Consider the following 19,227-nt stretch of genomic DNA (forward strand, 5'->3'; position numbering starts at 1 on the left):
GAAGGAAAATAAAAATAAAGACTGTGAAATATCATTAATCACACATTTGGCTCTAAGCACATTTGAGACCCAATGTGGCACATAATACAGAACACCAGGTTTCAAAATATGAGATTGCGGTTCATATCTTTGGTCAACTGTAAACTCAATGGTTGGCCATGGGCAACTTATTGTGACTTGGGGAGTTTCCAGACCAGGGCCTCTTTAGCACTGCTGAAATGTTGCTTTTGCACAATGAGCTAGTAGTGGAACTGTACATGTTGTTCCACACAACAACTAATCCTTACAACAACCACATGATACTGCACCCACACAACAAGGCAAAAGTGGATGGGCATTCCTGAGCTACAGTGGGAGATCTTAGGCATGTTTACTTACATGTAAGTCCTATTCTATTTTGTACAAACCAATCTGAATTGCAGCCTTCAATAAGTGAAGGCTGCTCTTTTGTACTGGCAAGTTGCTCCTGATTTTCTGCAAAATCAATTGTCAAAATTGATTTCCCCCATTTAGGCCTGATTATATGCGTCTAGTTGGAAGTAAGTTCAACTGCATTCACTGGGGCTTAGTTCCAGGTAAGTCTACAAGAGCTAGAATTGATAGGCAGTGCAACATGCTATTGCTCTCCCAAAATCAAAGTTAAGGGGCAGGAATTAGGCACAGATCACTCCCCAAAGCCTGTACCCTACCTCTCCCATTCTGAGGCAGAGAACGGCACAGAATCTATTGGCATGGCCAGATGAGTCTCCAATTATTACTAAGGGGAGCTTCGGAGGTGGAAGGCAATTTATGAACAAATGTGCCTCAAAATGTTTTATTGCAGACACTGACTCCTACAGGGAAGGAGAGCTCTCTCCTCTTCCTCTCTTCAAAATTGGTGCCATTTTGTAGAAATCTTCCCATGTTTTTTGCAAAAGAACTACAGAAAGCTATTTTAGTCATGGGAGACTAAACTCCCATGACTCAGTCCCATCACCAACTTCACTGTAGGGTTGATGTTTTTAGAAGAGGAGGAATCAAAGCTACCTCCTTGGAACAGGCTGGCAATAGAACTCAGCCAACAATATATCGCTGAATGTGTAAAAAACAAAACAAAAACATGTCTACAAAAAGGCAGAACAGTTGTACAGTTGTCTCTGCACCTGTGAAAATTGCTCTACTTGTTTAGCTTTTTAAAAAGTAGGATTTTCTGTGGGCTGAGAAAAGACAGAAGAACCACTGAAAAAACACAGGTGCATGATTGGATGACTACATCATAAAGATGCCCTGCAAAAAATGAGTGAACAAAGAATGGCCATTCCAGAGTAAAATGCCTAGTGTGGAATTATGCTTAGCCTTAGTTCCCTTCTGAAAAACTGGAACAATAATGACCTATTATAAAGATTGTAAAAGGAAACCATACATTCAGAGAAATGAGCTATGTAATTAAAAAAACAAGGTGAATGCCAAACTAGTTTTTTTTAAAAAGCAAGGAATTTCCTCAACCTTTTGCCTAAATACATGAATCATATAATACAGATAAATACAGATAAATTGCCAAGTGAGAAATTCCAATGACATATAAAAGAATGATGCTTTGCATATGGATTTAGGAAAACATAATCTATACTCTACCCAGTATACAGAAAGCTCAAATATATTACTTTTCACAAATTTGGCAAATAAACAATAGAATGTTCCAAAGTGAGAAGCATCTTAAATAGAGTCTGCAGGAGAAACCCTCCTGCATACAAGTATCTTGAGTGGTAAAATGGACAAAATCAGGTTCCATGTGGGAACCATTTGGGCAAGTGTCTTCTCATTCTTGAGGTAAGAAAGCTAAGAAAATGTGCTGGTATACAAAGAATAAGCAAACCAGAATAGTGATTATTAAAACAAGAAATGATATTGTAAGTTGTAAGAAAATGGTGAATTCCCAACAGCACTGTTTAGACTAAGCATTAAGTTCTCTACATGAGCTTTTGTGGGTAAAACCTACTTAATCAGATGCAGTGATGGATCAAAGCAAGGTGGGATAGTCAGTTATAGGATTTTTTCTACTACGATATCCTTCCAATTAAGCGGTGATCACTCATGATGAGTCCCAACTGCCTCTAGGTGACTCATGGTTGCTGCTGCTGCTGCTCTAATGTTGTTGTTTCCCAGTGGAAAGTGAATGTCACACTGCTGCTTTCTTATTCTTGATCCTGTATTTGTTTTATGGTTATGGTTGATTGTGTGAAGTTGCTTTTTAGATACATGTTGTCTTTGCGTATATTGTTTGTTCAGGTGTTTTTTTAATTCAAATGGCTCTTAACCTCTGTATACTGTATTTTTGATGTCTTTAATCTTTAATGTCCAGAGAGCTTTGGCTATGGGGTGGTACAGAAATGTAAATAATAATAATAATAATAATAATAATAATAATAATAATAATAATAATAAAATTTTCCCCTGTCTTTCCTTGCAGAATGATAAAAAGACTACTCACCCTAGGGGCAGCAATAGCAGCCCAATGTTATTGCCCTTGCTGGGGAAACACAGCAGCACACAATAGCTGCTACCTGCGTAAAAGACGGAAGCAGGCTATGCCTACAGCCTAGATGGTTTCTGTATCTTTCATGTGAATAACCAATTTACGATGTCCTCCTGGCTTGGAGCTCTGGCTGCTGCATGATCTGTCTCTGTCATGCCCAGCAGAGAAAAAGAGCTCACTTGCAGTGGCAGCTGTGGGCAGAGGAAGGTAAGTGGCAGGGAACTGCAACAGCAAGTAGCTGATTATACCACAAAATATATTTATAAGGGTAACACTGTCAGGTTATATTTTACATGTCATGAGACAGACTCAATCATTTAACTTTTGTAAACTGCCCAGAGAGCTTCGGCTATGGGGCAGTATAGAAATGTAAATAACAACAACAACAACAACACAAACATTACCTCGGTCAAAAAGTGTTTGGGGAATCTATCCTGATTTTGTCCCACAAAGAATCAGTCTTAGATTTTTAGTTGTACCCTTATTGGTTTATTTGGTTTTGCAGCTGTAAGGCACAAAGCAGGGAAGTTTCTTGGCAGGAATGTTCTTGTTGCATTTTGTTTGATGTTACAGAACTATGAAGAAACGGCTCATGAAGTTGCAAATACATGACAGCCCTTTGTTTCCCCTTTGCAGCTGTACTTACTTGGTGAAGTGGGAGAGCTGGCACCTCCATCTGTCGACGTGGTTGGAGGCTTTGTGTCTGGCACTGGCAGAGGCACAGGCCTAGCCATTGGCGGCGGAGGTGGCGGCGGCAACATCGGGGTAGGAAGGAATGGATTGTGCACCTTGCCTTGGCTGCTACCATTGGGCTGCCAAATACATAAGGAAAGTTAACTGTTAGCTGCCTCTATAAGAGAGCAGTTTAAATACTTATAATAGAAACCTGTAATTGCTCAATGTTAAAGAAAAATATAAACACAGAGCTGAAGTTAAATTAAATCCATAATATATATATCCTAACTTTCCTCCTGTGAACAGAACAGAGTTCACGGAATAGGGGTTTCCTGTTTCTTCCTTCCCTCTGCAGCTCCTTGACAATCTGTTCTTGGAGATTCAGAGACCCATGAAGAATGATGCAGGATATAGTGTGGGGAGCTACAGATGGAGGAGATAGTTGGTGGAATTCTGTTACTTGAATGGAGGAGTAATTTAGGATTAAAAGATGGAAGAAATTTATTTATTTATTTATGCATACATACTTATTTACATACATTTGTATGCCAATGACGAAGGCTAACTCACCCAAGACAGCTCACATACTAAAACATAAATAATCCAATAAAATTCATTACAATGTAGCACATACATCACAGTCCATACTAAAGTATACTAAGATATACTCTTGTATTGTTTTCGTTGTAGTTAGTATCACATGCAGACACTAAAAGTACTACAATAAAAGTTTCCATTTTTAAAGCATAAGAAATAAATGTAGATGCAAATGTAGCTCATAACAACGTGATTCTAGAAACTCTGATTCAGCTGAGAAACTCAGTTTCTACCTTTGCCTTTCCATCCTGGCCAAACTGAAGGAAAGTTCAATACAGAATTCCAGGAAACATCTATACATACAGCATCTTTGTGGTACAAGTCTACTTTTAAACTCAGTTGTTAATCTTATAGCTTCACTAGGACCTTGGACTTGCCTATGAGGGCTGTAGCAGTCACCACACAGAAGTAAAAAATGGACTGGGCCTAAATCACTTAGGGTGCAATCCTATGCCTGCTTAGATGGAAAAAAGTCCTACAATTCCCAGCATGCTCTGGCCAGCATTGCTGGCTGAATGGATGCTGGGAGTTATAGGACCTTTTTCTGTCTAAACATGCATAGAATTGTGCCCTTAGTCCACAATTGTCAAACCACTTTACTCACAGAGATCAAGACTGGGCTGAAGAATGCATCTTTAGTTTATACCTGTTCATTACTAAGAGAGCAATTTGGATGGCTAGAAAAATCAACCAGATACTTGACATTTTCAAAAGGAAGCAAGTCCCAGGATGTCTTTTTAATAATCTCCCATTGTTCATTTTCATAAATGCTGTATAGGTCAGAGTTCCAATTTTTAAAGAATTCTTCTAGAAACTTCACTCTCCTTTGTTTAAAATATTTAATACTACTTGATAGTACAAACATTTAGCTGCTCAGGGTGTTCACCATCTCCACGCAGCTGAACACAGAACAATCTGTGAGCAAGTCAGGTATTTTGATTTTGTGACAAATGTTGACAATATTCTGCACAGCATTTTGGCACTGGATAAAAATTAAAGGACTAACAATTCAACGCTTATTTTCATATGTAGAAAATACACATGGTGGAAATGTTTAGGTTCAGGATTTTGCAGAATGTACTTTTCCCATGGGGCCTGATACTGAAAAAAACGCACGTCACATGCATTTAATTAATTTCAGAAGTCTTGTTGACTTCAGTGAATCCAACAAGATGTCACACGGGTTTTGGAAGTCTGTTGTGCTGTTCGGAAGTAACTCATATGAAGTTGTTAAGTCATAAGTTCAGCTAACATTTGTTGTGTTAGGCACTTAAAGAAGGAATAAGTGCCTTCTTTAAGACATCATACAAGATTACTTTTGACTACTTGAATCCAGTGAATGAAATCTCCTTTTAACATTGGGTAGACTGAAAACAGACATCTGATATGAGAACTTTAGAATGTAGCGCTACTCCTGCTTAGAAGCTTGATTTTATATATGAAAGGGAAAGACAGTATCAAATGTTTGTTCCTGTTTCAGCTGAACTATGCTTGTTAAAATGTACAGTTATAATGGATCCATTAAATTGTATGAATGTTATGAGCCACTATGGGGACTTGGGTTGAAAAGCAGTATACAAATCTACTAAATAAATGCATCCATGTAAAAAACAATTAACGACTTTGAACTTGGAATAACTTATCTGTGGGTATAACTTGTTCTTTTGATAGATAATTAGTTTCTTCCTATAGCTCTTCCTATAATTAGTTCTCTTTTTATATGTCTCTTCCAATAATTAGGCCTCTGCTTTGTTCTTACTGTATTCATGTTTATCAGTTTATAACAGTGCACACAATTCAGGATAAGCTAAACAAATTGCTCTTCAAGAAAAAAAAACCCCTCCATTAATGTCTAGACAGAAAATACATTTCTTAGCATAGTATGAATACTATTTAAAATTTGTAATGGCTGGATATACAGAATCAGAAATATGTTGGATTCGATCCAAAGGCTGTTTTGCACCTTGCACTAAAGAGCTGTATGAGAACAGGGAAACTAATGGTACAATCCTAGGCAAGTCTATTCAGAAGTTAAGTTCTACTAAGTCCAATGGAATGTCTTTCTAATAAGTGTGCAGCCTAAATCCAGGTGTCATTCTGCTTATGCCACATCTTGCACAATCTGTTGCATAAGCAGAAGGATGAGAACTGCTTTAGAAAGTACCTATTATTGCACTGCATGCTCTCTTAAACCCTGATGGAACAGTGTTAGTGGCTATTTTCCTACTCATGATTCTTTGGATCCAACTCTAGAGTTTAGATCTAAAGCACTGACAATAGTGTGGCTTTTAACAGACATAGGTAACAAATTGGGTGCTAAAAGCTTCCATTTATACTGACAGAATTATATATATCAGAAATGTAAAGAGTAAAACAACTACAGGAATCATTATTCTTCAGTTAAGTGCCTTACCGTTTGCAAGACACCCAAACATTATTTTAGATAAGGTTGTATACAGAGTTAATCATTTCTGCATACACATGGAATGTTATTCCAACAACCTGAAGATAATTATTAAGTTTGTTTAAGAAAAACAACAACCCGAGATTGCCCAACTAAAATCTTGGAACACTCTTTAATTTTTCAGAGATAAGGAAAAATAGATAACAGCTCTTAGGAATAACAAACTGTAAGAAACTGTACTTTTATCTTCTTGAGTTCAAGTACCGGTCAACTTAATCTAACGTGCTATAAGAAATCATTTTTTTTAAATAAAGAGAATGTGGCTGATCTGAAACAGCTGTTTCTTACTTGCCTGTCTAAAGAAATAATTAATAAAAATTATAAGGTCCCTGTATTTTGTTAACCTTGGAAGTGCTGGGGTCAGACAGCATAAAGCTGAATAACAACTTTTGGGATCATAGCAGGTGATGGTCTTTCTAAGGATGAATTAGAAGTTCAAGTCACACACATTGTTATTATACTGGCTGTTGGGTTGGAACCCCAGTCAACCAACCAGTCAAATATTGTCAGTTTGGCTACCACCTAACTGCTTATTATTTGACCATGATCAAATATTGCATGAAGTTAAGAATGACTTTATGTAATTGAAAGTTACTACTTCTGATGGCAATGGCAGGAGTAAGGAACCTTATTCTCCCTCCTTGAAAACATTAGGGCCATATATGCACACACCTCTAATTTCAGAAGAGGCACCCACTGTCTGAAACTGTGAGAGATATTCTGGCTTCCAGCCCTGCTCAATTAAGATACATGCTTAGCTTTTCCTACTAGACATATGCTGTAACTGCTGGCATCTCTAAATAGGTCTGTAAGGCAACTTTCAGAAAGAAAATAAAGGCAACACCCAAACATTCCTCATAATGGTATACATCGTAAGTATGTAGGGGTTAGTTACTACTGTATCCATTTCATCTGCTGAGGGGCAAGAGAGGCCTCCATGTGACATACAGGCCTCATTCAGATGCAATGCTAAACTATGGTTTAGCATTAAAGAGCCTTGTGCTCACGCATTAACCCTCAAACAAACCCCGCCACCTGGGTTTGGATGACACGACAAACCATGGCAACCCCCTGCCAGGGTCTGAATATTCAAAACGGCCACCAGCATTTGCCACAACCCACCATAGCTTAAATAAGCCACTGTGGGTTGCAGTGATCATGTGGACAGACCCACCAAGTCTGTATGGAAATATAGGTGGGGAACATGCCAGCAGTGGTTCCACCCACTTTAGCCAGTGTTCACTCCCACTGAGCACTGGTGATACGCAACCTCCAATGTCCTGGCCTCTGGCCAAAAATAGTACCCAAGCATTAAGATCAGCATCAGAGGTCCTACTTTCTGGCCCACCAACAAGAGTCATTAGGCTGGCAGGTAATAGGGTTAGGGCATTCTCAGTGGTGGCCTCATACGTTTGAAACTCCTTTCCCAAGGAGATACATATGGACTCCTCACTGCTGGCTCTTAAAATCAACTCTGAAGACACATTTATTCCAGTTTTCATTTGGGGTTTAAAGACCATTAGCTGCTGGTGGTATTATGGTTGTACGTTATGTGTGTGTGTTTAACTGTAATTTGTATGTTAATGTTTTTTGTAATACAGAAAGCCATCTTGTGAGGGTAGGGTGCACTGAAAGGCAGGTTAAAAATCTTTCACAAATAAATAATAAACTGTACCCAATCCTAATTGGAACATAAGTCTAAACTGAAATGAAAACAAAAACTCCTGCTCTCCTCATTGCTGTATTGCGACAGGGAGAAATGCACAAGCCTGAGTCTCATTCAGGTAATGCTAAACCATAATCTGGTGTTACATCTGAATGAGGCCCTAGTGTTCTATAAATCTTCTGGGAGATACTCTGAAATCTTCTAGACTGAAGATAGCTATTTTTGTAAGTAGTATTGTTTATCTACTAAAAAGTTAATGCTTTATATATACTTGACCAATATTCAACAATATATGACCAATATTTGACCAGTCAGTTGACCAAATTCCTACCCCTCCCTTTTGACTGGTTAAATGCCAACTCTAGTAAGATGTACAGTATTCAAGGTGGTGCATAGTAGCAAGCCTTCGGTTTGCAAACTGTTTCCCATCGCAGAGTCGCTTTTGTGAACTGCGGCCTACACATAGAATCATAAAATAGGAGGGTTGGAAGGGGCCTATAAGACCATCAAGTCCAACCCCCATTGGACTAGGTAAGCCCGACTCATGTAATCCATTCATCTTTGTTGAAAGGGGCTTACTGGCACAGGAATATATGCCTGTAAGCTCTAGATAGCATTAAAGATTCTACCTTGAGATGCAGGTGATAGAAGGTACATAAACGTGAGGCATGCTAGTATACTCCACTGCATGCACATCCTTCACACTGTAGCTATGTATGAATTGACCCAGAGTTATCACTTTATGACAGCTGGACATGATGATCCTGCATGTCTACCTATGGAACAAGCAAGGGAGAGGGAATTCTCCAAAAGAATCTCCAAGATTTTTTTCCCTTGATAAAGCCCAAGTGTTGAAATGCTTTGGGAATTAAATTGCTACAACTGTTTCTTTTTTGACTTGGTTTCCAGCCTCATGTGGCGCAGAGCAGTAGGTGGCAGTATTGCAACCAAAACTCTCCCCATGACCTGAGTTCGATCCCAGCCCAGGAGGAAACTGGGTCCCAGGTAGCTGGCTCAGGTTGACTCAGCCCTCCATCCTTCCGAGGTCAGTAAAGTGAGTACCCAGCTTGCTGGGGGAAAGGTAGCCACGACTGGGGAAGGCAATGGCAAACCACCCCGCTATAATCTGCCATGAAAATGCCAGCGCAAGCAGCGTCCCTCTAGGAGTCAGCAATGACTCGGTGCTTGCACAGGAGGAAACTCATATTTTTCCCTTCCAGCCTCACAGCTGTTTTTTCTGGCACCTATTGGCACCCTTCCTACCTGATCTTCCTATTTTGTCAGTCAGCTGCAGTCCCACTATAACATGCTAGCACCACATGTTAGCCATTAAGGGTGATAACAGAGAGTTCAGCTCTCTGGCCCATCAAGTGTCCTCAGAATCCTTTGTGGAGAGTTCATCACAATTTTGCCCCTTCCCCCATTTCAGCCATGCCCTTCTTTACACAATTCTAGGCTGTGAAATAGCTTGGACCAGCATTGCATGTGGTGACTGTTGCCAGTGTAATATCCTGAACTGACTCACAGCATTATATATATATGATATGATATTGTGCCTGGAAACTAGTAAAGGTAAACGTGTCCCCAACCAGTCGTGTCCGACTCTAGGGTGCGGTGCTCATCCCCGTTTCTAAGCCGAAGAGCCAGCGCTGTCCGAAGACGCTTCCATGGTCATGTGGCCGGCATGACTGAACACCAAGGTGCACGGAACGCTGTTACCTTTCCCGCCGAAGCGGTACCTATTTATCTACTTGCAATTTCTTGCTTTCGAACTGCTAGGTTGACAGAAGCTGGGACTGAAGACGGGAGCTCACTCCGACACGCAGCACTTGGGTCTCGAACTGCTGACCTGCCGACCTTCCAGTCTGCAGTTCAGCGTCTTAACCACTAAGCCACCGCGGACCACTAAGCCACCGCGGGCCTGGAAGCTACTGTTACACTAATTACTTACATGGTGATACAGCTGCTTTTACATCTGGCTGAAAGTCAGCTATATTTTAGCATATACAAATAGCACAAGCTAGCCACAATAAACAGCTTTAAATCACATTAACCTAACTCTACTTACAATGTTGAGCTTAATTAACTTTGGCTGGATCATGCCCCATAGTCAGTTTGTTTGTTTGTTGTAATAGTCAATAATTAAAGCCTTGTTTTTTTATGTGTGTGAAAAAATTCCATGGTTATTTGACACAGAAACAAAAACATCTGAAGAAATAGAAATGGCTTTCTTACATTTAGGAACCCCACCTGTCCAGCCTGCTGACCAGCGTCGGGGCAGACAAGTTGGACAAACTCTTTCAGAGTCTCCTGAGGATGATAGCGGATTGCTGGGTGTGAGAAGTATGGCCCAGGCTGTTGAATAATGGGTGATGTTGGAAAATGAAGAGTCGATGGTGTTGCATGTGGACTTGCTATAGGAAAGAAAACAAAAGACATTATAAGGAATAGATTTTTGCACTAGGATAAACACAGTTCAAATGTATTGCACCTGTAATTATTTTAAATGTACTCTTTTTTTTAAAAGTCTCTCAAATGTATACATCCCAAACTATGCAACTAATGTTCTATATACTGTTCTTCATAACACATCAGATCATATGGAATTCTATAGCACTTCAAGTATAAAAGCAGAGCTTAAACGCAGCCAGATTTTAAAATGTCTTTTCTGCATTTTTAGTGGTCATCATTTATAAAGGAGCCAGCAGTCCTTGGTAAAAGTGACGACTATTCATTACCTTAAGAGCCTTTCTAATGAATCCAGCAATAAAAAATGTATTTGGGAGATTAGAGTTGATTTAATTGACATTCTGCATAATTCTGGTTTGCACATGGGGATCAGTTTTATTTTGAGCTATAAATGGGCAATAACATAATGACGGTGCTCTTGCAGCCTTTGTTTATGTCTCTTTTTCAGCTCAGTGGAGGAATCTTATTTTGAAGTAATTTGCTTTCATGTAAACCAACATTTAAATTTTGTCTTTTGTAAGTGAGAAATGAAAATTCAAACATCCCTAGATCAATTTTAAGAATACTGCTTCAAGGAGTCTAGGATAGTGAATTCACATGCCAAGAAGTAGGAAAGCAATGTTATTTTAGATATCCCAAGGCAATGAAAGGCAAAGTACTTTGATGTGTATCGGTGATGTCATCTGTTCATTTGGAGAAAACAGTTAAATATTTTTAAAGCCTTAGTAGTGCAATGGAATAGCTTAACATGGAGGCTACATTTGTCCCTCAAGCATTTGTTCATAATAAAAATTACTGTTTACACTGCAGTTTTACTAATTGACTAGTATGCTTTACATGCATTATATAAGTACCAGCCTACATGTCACCTTCATCATGTGGAGGAAGCTAGAAATAGCCTCTTCATGAAAGCTTCACTATGCCCCCATTTTGTCTTGTAGCACAACAAACTATGTTGTTTTTCCTTCTGGTGTGGAGAACTTCCACACAGCTATTCCTGGTAATAGCTAGTGCTAATGTAGAAATGCACCTTAAGATGTGGAAGAATGACAGGATACATCATACTTGCCATTACAGTGGAAACATGGAGAAGCCCATCATGCAGAAGCCAGTTTAAGTGTCCTTTTCATGATGAAAGTAACTTGTAGGCTGCTGTTCAATAATCCCTACAATGACACTATAAGTAGGCCAGTTATAGACTTGGTTTGCATGATCAAAATAAGCCATAGTGGCTTATTTAAATTTTTATTTAAGCCATTGTGGCTTATTTAAATTGCGGCATGTGCTGGGCAAAAGCAGGGCATGATTTCCACCCGGGCTGGCTTGTTGTGTCATCCAAACCTGGGTGGCATGGCTTGTTGGAGGGAGAAACAACCCTCCAGTAATAACTCATGGGCTGTTGTAGGGTTATTGGAGGGTTGTTTCTCCCTCCAACAAGCCATGCCACCCAGGTTCGGAGACACACCTGGCATGCACCATGATTTAAATAAGCCACGGTGGCTTATTTTGATCATGTGAACCAGCCCGTTATCTCCATATTAGGGAGAGGAAGGGGGCTGAAGCTAAGAGGTAGTAGCTTGCCTAAGGTCATTTAGTAATATCTCTGTATGCACCTTATATTCCTTCAAGGTGAACAACAATAGGCTTTCCATCTTGGCAAGTTTACCCACTCTTCCATAACCAATGGCAGGAGACTTGGGTGACACTGGTAGTGACACTGACAAAATACATGGAGACACTGGTGCCATGGAGTAATGAAATACTATGGTTAAGATAAAAATTCTAATTTGTCTTTAGATAGTGCCCAAAAGAGAAGAAAGGTAAGAGAGTATACATCAACTCTATGAAACTGGCCAACGTTTTTCAAGCAATTCACACAACCATATTCAAGACAGCACTCCAGATCCCAATACAACTGTGAATGCTGGGAAAAGAACTACACTTTCCCAGATAATACTATTTCAATTCTGGGGAAATGTAATATATTCAAAAGGAAAGCAATCTTTTGATAAAGAAATTCACATTTGTTGCAGTATAAGTTGATGGTGTCTAGAAAGTCTCTGATTTGCTTATTTTCTTTCATTTTACCATTTACCATTACTGCATCACAGAAGCCTATTGGATTTGTACAAAATAGCTCTTCTCATATTAGGATTTATATCTGCCCAAAGTATATAGTCATCCTCTCTTGGCCAGCTCTATTAAACTTTTATGGCTATCTATGCCCATGCACTGCATTTGCAAACGACAAAAAAATTGCTTCGATAAAAGTTACGAAAGTCACTATGCATATAGGGAAATATATTGCATTAGTTTTGAAGTATGCTTAATATACTAGGGAAACTAAATGTATAGACAACTTGGCAGCACACAACTTGGCAGTACACAGCAAAACCTGAATAAAATTAAGCCAAAATCAAATATAGAGGTAAAAATATGCATTTGTATCTCAATGACATTATAAGGGAAGCTTAATAAAGCAAAAGCAAAGGTTCTGTTTCTTGCCCTTCATTCCATGCTAGGTGGATTATGAATATTTATCTATTAATAAATAGCTTGATATAAAACACACAGCTACTACATAGGTAGTAGCAACAGGAACCCAACTACATCTCTAGAACCCAGATATTATTCAAGTAGACCTATAGGTTGACCTGTGAAAGTTCAGGGTATACCTCTTCTGCACAGAACTTGCCAGGTGCTGAACATGATTCGTGTCAAAGATACTTACACCTTGTAAAGTCAGCCAATGGTAGCCACGCTATTCATATGAGTTCATTAGCATCCTAATACATCATTCTGACTGGTTCTATATACCCCACCTAAGCAAGCAACATCTAGCTCCTCAGACATACACCTGCACAAATATCTTGTTTTATTCTTATTCTGGACTGTATAACTGCTTCATCTCCATATTCTGTAGAAATCTTTTTGTAGTCTCTTATGTCTCCTTTTGCATTTTTTTTTTAGCTTCTTACATTTTGTGTGTCTCTCTCCTTGCTCCGTGGCCATAATCTGTTTTTAGTTTCTAGCTCTACTTAACGATTCTTCTTGCTCATATTCAGATCATACATGCACTCTAGCCTTCATCCCACGCATCTTCTATCTCAAAAAGAGCAGCCCCTCAGGGCCTGTGTGGCAACCCTCCAAGACCTCCCCCCACTGCCAATAATCCCATACTTTGTTCATTTGGGGAGCTGCATGTCCTCAGGGGCTCTGAGAATGCTTACTTCTTGTTTACTTCCAAGGATGCTATGGGAATGGGACTTCTGTAGCAGTAATCACAGAGCCCTCCAGAGCATCACCTAGAAGACTATTGGCCAAACAGCAGATGCTGTCTACTGCTGCTTCCCGGAATTTCAGTGGTGCTGGTTTGCACAGCCAAAATAAGCTGATGATTTGCAGCAGAGGAAGGGGAGAGGGAAATGAAATAGAAATAAAAATAGAGGGAAGAAATAAGGTGAGATGGGATGGGAGTCTGTTAATTAAAAAAAGCATTGAAATGAATGAAATGGGATAACAGAAAATAAAATAAATGTGAAGTGATGTGATGGGGGGTGTTTATTATGGGACATAATACATAAAGTGGGTTAAAATGAAGGATGTTCATTATTATAATAAAGATGGGTATTTTAAAAATAAATTGCATGGGGGTTCAATATAATAAAGATAATTGACAGGTACAAAATAGATAGATGGATTCGGGGGGGAGTACATTATAAAAAGGGATGGGAGGATATGAAATGAGGACAACAGAAATAAAATAGATGGGATAGGGGATACTCACCATAAAAAAGAATGGGAAGAGCCCCCCAAAGCAGCCTCCCCCCACTGCAGCAGTGTGTGTGTGTGTGCGCGCGCGCGTGCGTGCACATATACATCCCTCCCAGCCCCCTGGTGCTGCCCAATGCGGCCCTTGAGGCCAAAGTAGTTGTGCACCCCTGCTCTTTAACAAGACCACCATATGAGTGCCTCTACATGAGCAATTTATTGCATGCTTGTGACTGGTCATTCACGGAATTTTGCGGGTCTTTTACATAACATCATCAACCTCCAGGTTGCCTTGTGCACATTTTGCACTTTATCGCGCTTTCAAACAGATCAGAGATAAACTAGCAATAAAAGTTAATGGTGCCATATTGGCAGTGTGTAATGCTGGCTTAGATTCATGAACTTGCAGAGGAACGACTTTCCTTGATTCAAACCACGAGTCTCTCGATTGCGGATCAGAGGAAGAAGAGAGTAAAATGCCTCCCTACAATGAAGAAAGACATATGTGATCCCCCACCCCACCAAGCTCAGAATCAACATCCTCTGTTGATTCAGAGCATCCCATTAAGTTCAGTGGGGCTTACTCCCAAGTAAGTGTGCTGAGGGTTGCAGACTTATAATGTGATCTTACCTCTACCCAGAAGTAATTCCCATTGCCTTCAATGGGGCTTACTTACTCCCAAGTAAGTATGCCTAGGGCTGTGAGGAAACAGTATAGCAAAAGTTAAGCGATGAAAGCAAGCCTCCCCACCCATCCCTCCTTTGCATACATGCCAGAGAAGGAGGGAGGTGCTTCCTCTATTCAAACCATGTGTTTGCTGTGTAAAGAAGCCCATCCTAATCCCACAAAGAAAGCAAAAGCAGAAAGCACTGGAAAGGATACCGTTTTTTGGGCTTAATGTAGAGACACCCTATATCCAGTTCTTTGTTCCTTCTGTAACTAAGTCCAGCTTGACTCATAGTTCCCAAACTGGAACTCGCTCTTTTCAACAGTCCACACAATTCCATGCAAAAGGACTGAGTGTCAGGGGTGTTTCTGAGTGCAGTGAGTGGAACAGCAGTTCAGATTCTGAAGTAGAACCACCAGACATGGGGGAGGTGTTTTGTCAGGCTAGTCCAGACATGACTAGGCCGGCTTCTCAGGTTACAAATGTCCAGCTGGCTGAGGATGAGGGTCCCTCTTCACACACACACCCCCCATGAGAGGCAGCAAACAGGAGGAAGCAGGGTTTGGGGAGTCTGATCTAATAGATGCCAGATGCAGGCACAGGGCAAAGAGAGAGAAGGCAGGGGAGGAACTTAGATGGTCTACTCGATTGGCCTTGCGTGAAAAGCTGCACTTAGAGGCCTCCTGAGAGAGAGGGACCTCCCCTCCTTAAGTTAGGCTAGTCAAAGCCTTCTTCTTCAAATGGCAGGCAACTCTCATAACTTCCTTTTGAATCCCCTGAATGCACTCCTTTGTAGACTGAGAGTCACTGAGAATTTGCATCTGTATGACCCTGTGAAGTAATGGATTAAAAGCTGTAGACTGAAGCCTGTGTCTGTGTTTGTTTTTGGTGTTGAAATAAAGTGGGGGCTAAAGGAATCCTAACACTGAGCCATGACTTTGCCTTATCCCTTTTGCTTCGTAACTGTGCAGGGGACTAATTCTAACAATAATCACTGTCCTGGTTATAGAGTTTAGATCCCAGCGCAGCATACCCAAGCTACTTTCTGAACAGAATGTAGCTTCTATTTGTACATATTCAAATACTGAAACTTAATAGGAATGTTACTAATGAATTTTAGTTCTTATATAGGCCTAGAGTAGAAGAAATACGACAAAACTTGGTTAGAAATGTTGAGTACTGTAGAGTTTATTAGATTCAGACATTTGGCATGATCATGATTCATTCTACATGTTATCAAACCACTTTTCCTTAAACATCTGTTGAAGCACACTGACACTCATGAAACCATGTGCTCAAAGATATTGCATTGTTCAAGAGAAAAATAAAGGAATGCATTTAAGCAGTGATGTAATAAGCATGCTGACTGAGGCATGCTGGGAATTGTAGGACTTTATTCTGTCTAAACATGCATAGGATTGCAACCTAACAGTGCCATCCTATACATGTCTATTTAGAAGTAAGTCCCATTGAGTTCACTGGAGCTTACTCCCAGGTAAGTGGATATAGGATTACTCACAGATAGGTTACAAATGATATCCTAACAACATATCATAAGTGACATCAAGGAATAAAATATGTGTTGGAATATATCCAAATTAAAGTTTAAAGATTTGTAAAAGGTAAAACCTGCAATTATCATTTCAAAATAAGCTTAAGGTTGCTCTGGGTCTGTTTAGTGCCAAAACAGACCTAACATTACATAAAAAAGGTGCATACTAATGTTTTCTCCTTTTCAGCATTTTTCTCTTTCTTACAGCTTTAACTCTGCATAACAAACTCTACTGATATGAATTTCTTGGACTAGCCTAAATGTCCAGTCTCTGGGCTAATTCGTGCCATGTTTCATTCTGTAACAATGCTGCAAATGGTGCTCAAATTCCAGGATTTTGTAGACATCTAACACAGTGGGCCTTACTAAGATCCGAACTTTGCCCAAGAACTGAAAATTCTTCTACCACCAAGGCTCAGAAGGATATGATGCAGGAAGGTGGTTCTGTCTCTTACACATTTATAGCCTATGTAATCCACAAATAATCTATCACAAATAGAAAATGGTGCAGCTTAGCCTACATTTTGCAAAATATTTTAATATGTCAGAAATGATCTAGCAGCAACAGCTGGAGTTTCAACAGCTATATTTGTGCTACTAACAAAAAGTGACATTCACTTGTCCACAGCATCCTGTTAAATGGTACATGAAGTGAACAGCTGCATATGAACTTTCAGGAAGTGACATTTACAAGGAAGGCTATTACCAGTTCAAACATTTATGAAACCTCCCCACCTGCTCTAGGCATCATTGTTGACTAGATACTGAAGTGTAGGAAAAACATCCAGGAGACCATAGTTCTAGTCTTACCTAGAGCAATGATCCAACCAGTGACTAAGGACGGTTTTTAACCTGTTCATTAAGAGAATTACAAGCTAACCTTTCAACAAAACAGACTTCAAACACTTCACAATTTCAAACCTTTTCTTACTTCTTTGGTAAACAGTGGGATGACAATACTGAACTGAACTGCACTGCAATGTGTTATTGCAACTTTTTTTGGACCAGGGAGTAGATTTAGAATTCTGAGTGTCATGGGTGCTCTCACAAAATGGCTTCTATGGGGTGGGGGGCTGCCCATCCACAAAATGGCTGTCATAGTTGGTGTGGCCAGTTACACCAGAAGGCAAACTGGTGAGGCTAAAAGAAAAGTCACTTGCCCCTGAACCTATGTCCAAGGTAGAGATGGGGGGGGGGGTCTGAGCTCCAAAACACAGCACTAGCCTTTTGAACCCACAGTTTTCGGCTCCTACACTTATTTTCACAGAAGGCAAGCTGATGAGGCTCAGAGACATGTAACTTGGCCAAGAAACTGAGTACACGGCAGAAGTGTGCCCCAAATGCCAAATTATAAATTTGCCCCCACAAAGTACAACAAAATACCCATTTCACAGAAGGCAAACTGGTGATGCTCAGACCAAAACTAACATATACACAACACCAAACAAATCCAGGCAAAACACTCCCCTTGCTCCCCACTACCCTCTCTAGCCCTGCCCTTCAGGGTGCTCCCTACCACACAGAAGCTTACACTTTTCTTTTTTCTGGGCATCTGGGTGCACTTCAAAACAGAACACTGGACTACAGCCGCCCACCATTTTATTTTCTAAGAATGCCCCTGGGGTCCATGTGTAAGCCTAGAGGCATTTTTGGAAATAAAGATGGCACTGGCAACTAGCATTTTACCTTGCAACATGCTAACCTCCCAGTTAAAACTAATAAAAAAACCCCTCATCATTTTTTTTTCCAGTCAGGAGGGGCAGGGATCCTGGCAGTGCCAAGGGTGTTGTCTGCACAATTACACACTTTTTTTTAACCAAATATCACCAGCTTTAATGAGGGAGGGGGAGGCAGTACCAGGAACTATGAACATATGATAGAACGTGGGTCCCACCTATGTATCTTTTGCTTAAAAATACAACTTTGAGGCTTGGGTTTATGGAACTCGCTGACACAATTATTCATAATGTTCCAAATTAGACCTCACCATTAGGGAATGCTGCCTCAACTATAAAACCTTTAATTGCTGCCACCAAAATAAACCCACTCCACCTAAAAGAAGTAGCCTGGTTTTTATGGCATAGGCATGAGACTGATCTCACCATTAGAGGCAGCCTTTCAAAATGAACAAAAACTAAGATGTTTATTAATGGGAAGTATTTACAAAAGGGAATAAAATGTCACTCTTCATATGATAGGGTGAGATTGCTTAAAGGTTCTTGAATTAAATCTGCTTGGTTACAATTCCTAATAGGTCAGAGAGTTTTCCCCAGCTAAGTAAGCTCTCAGTACCTTTTCCTTCAGAGCAGATTTCCCTAAACTCCACCTCACAAACAGGAACAGGTTTAGGAAGTTCCCTAAACTTCCTCACAAATATGAACAAATTCTGTACACCAGCCTTTTTCTGCCTCCAGCCTTTCCTGCTTCTTCTGGCTTCTAGGATGATTCAGTTGTTTCAGAGACTACTTCCTGAAGTTCCCTCTGGTCAGACATAAAATGTATTCTGTATAATTTGGTTTGTTCATAAAATTATCTTGCTTGATGTATTAAATTTAAAAGTATAGTTTATTCAGACAATAATTACAAATTTACTGAGTTTACTTTTGAATGTTTTAATGATAATTTTATGCGCAAACCAAGTTATACATAATACATTTTATGTTTCTAAAATGACAAAGTGTTTCTTCGCTAATTGCTAATGGACAATAAACTTTGGAAATGCTACAATGCTTTATCCTTATAATTCTTACAAAAACTATTTAAGGTAGGTCAGTATTGTTATTATCCCCATATTGCAGATGGCAGCTAAAGCTGAGAGCTAATGGCTTGCCTAAGCTCCAAACTAGATGC

At 39.8% G+C, this 19,227-nt stretch overlaps 1 protein-coding gene across 4 annotated transcripts in view; it reads right to left on the minus strand.

The window, feature by feature from the left end:
- Positions 1-19,227, minus strand: part of NFIA (nuclear factor I A) — a 439,446-nt gene that overhangs the window by 50,740 nt on the left and 369,479 nt on the right. For 3 of the 4 annotated variants that reach the window (XM_084852356.1, XM_084852358.1, XM_084852354.1), the window contains exons 8-9: positions 10,153-10,331; positions 3,162-3,327 (exon numbers count right to left, since the gene is read on the minus strand). In XM_084852356.1, the coding sequence (XP_084708482.1) occupies positions 3,162-3,327; positions 10,153-10,331 (345 nt within the window). The remainder of the gene's footprint in view (positions 1-3,161; positions 3,328-10,152; positions 10,332-19,227) is intronic. The other variant, XM_084852357.1, reaches the window with a different exon arrangement.

This window comes from Heloderma suspectum, chromosome 4 (assembly GCF_057233095.1).
Source record: "Heloderma suspectum isolate Gila_16-S chromosome 4, 16-S_ref, whole genome shotgun sequence".
Lineage (NCBI taxonomy): Eukaryota > Metazoa > Chordata > Lepidosauria > Squamata > Helodermatidae > Heloderma > Heloderma suspectum.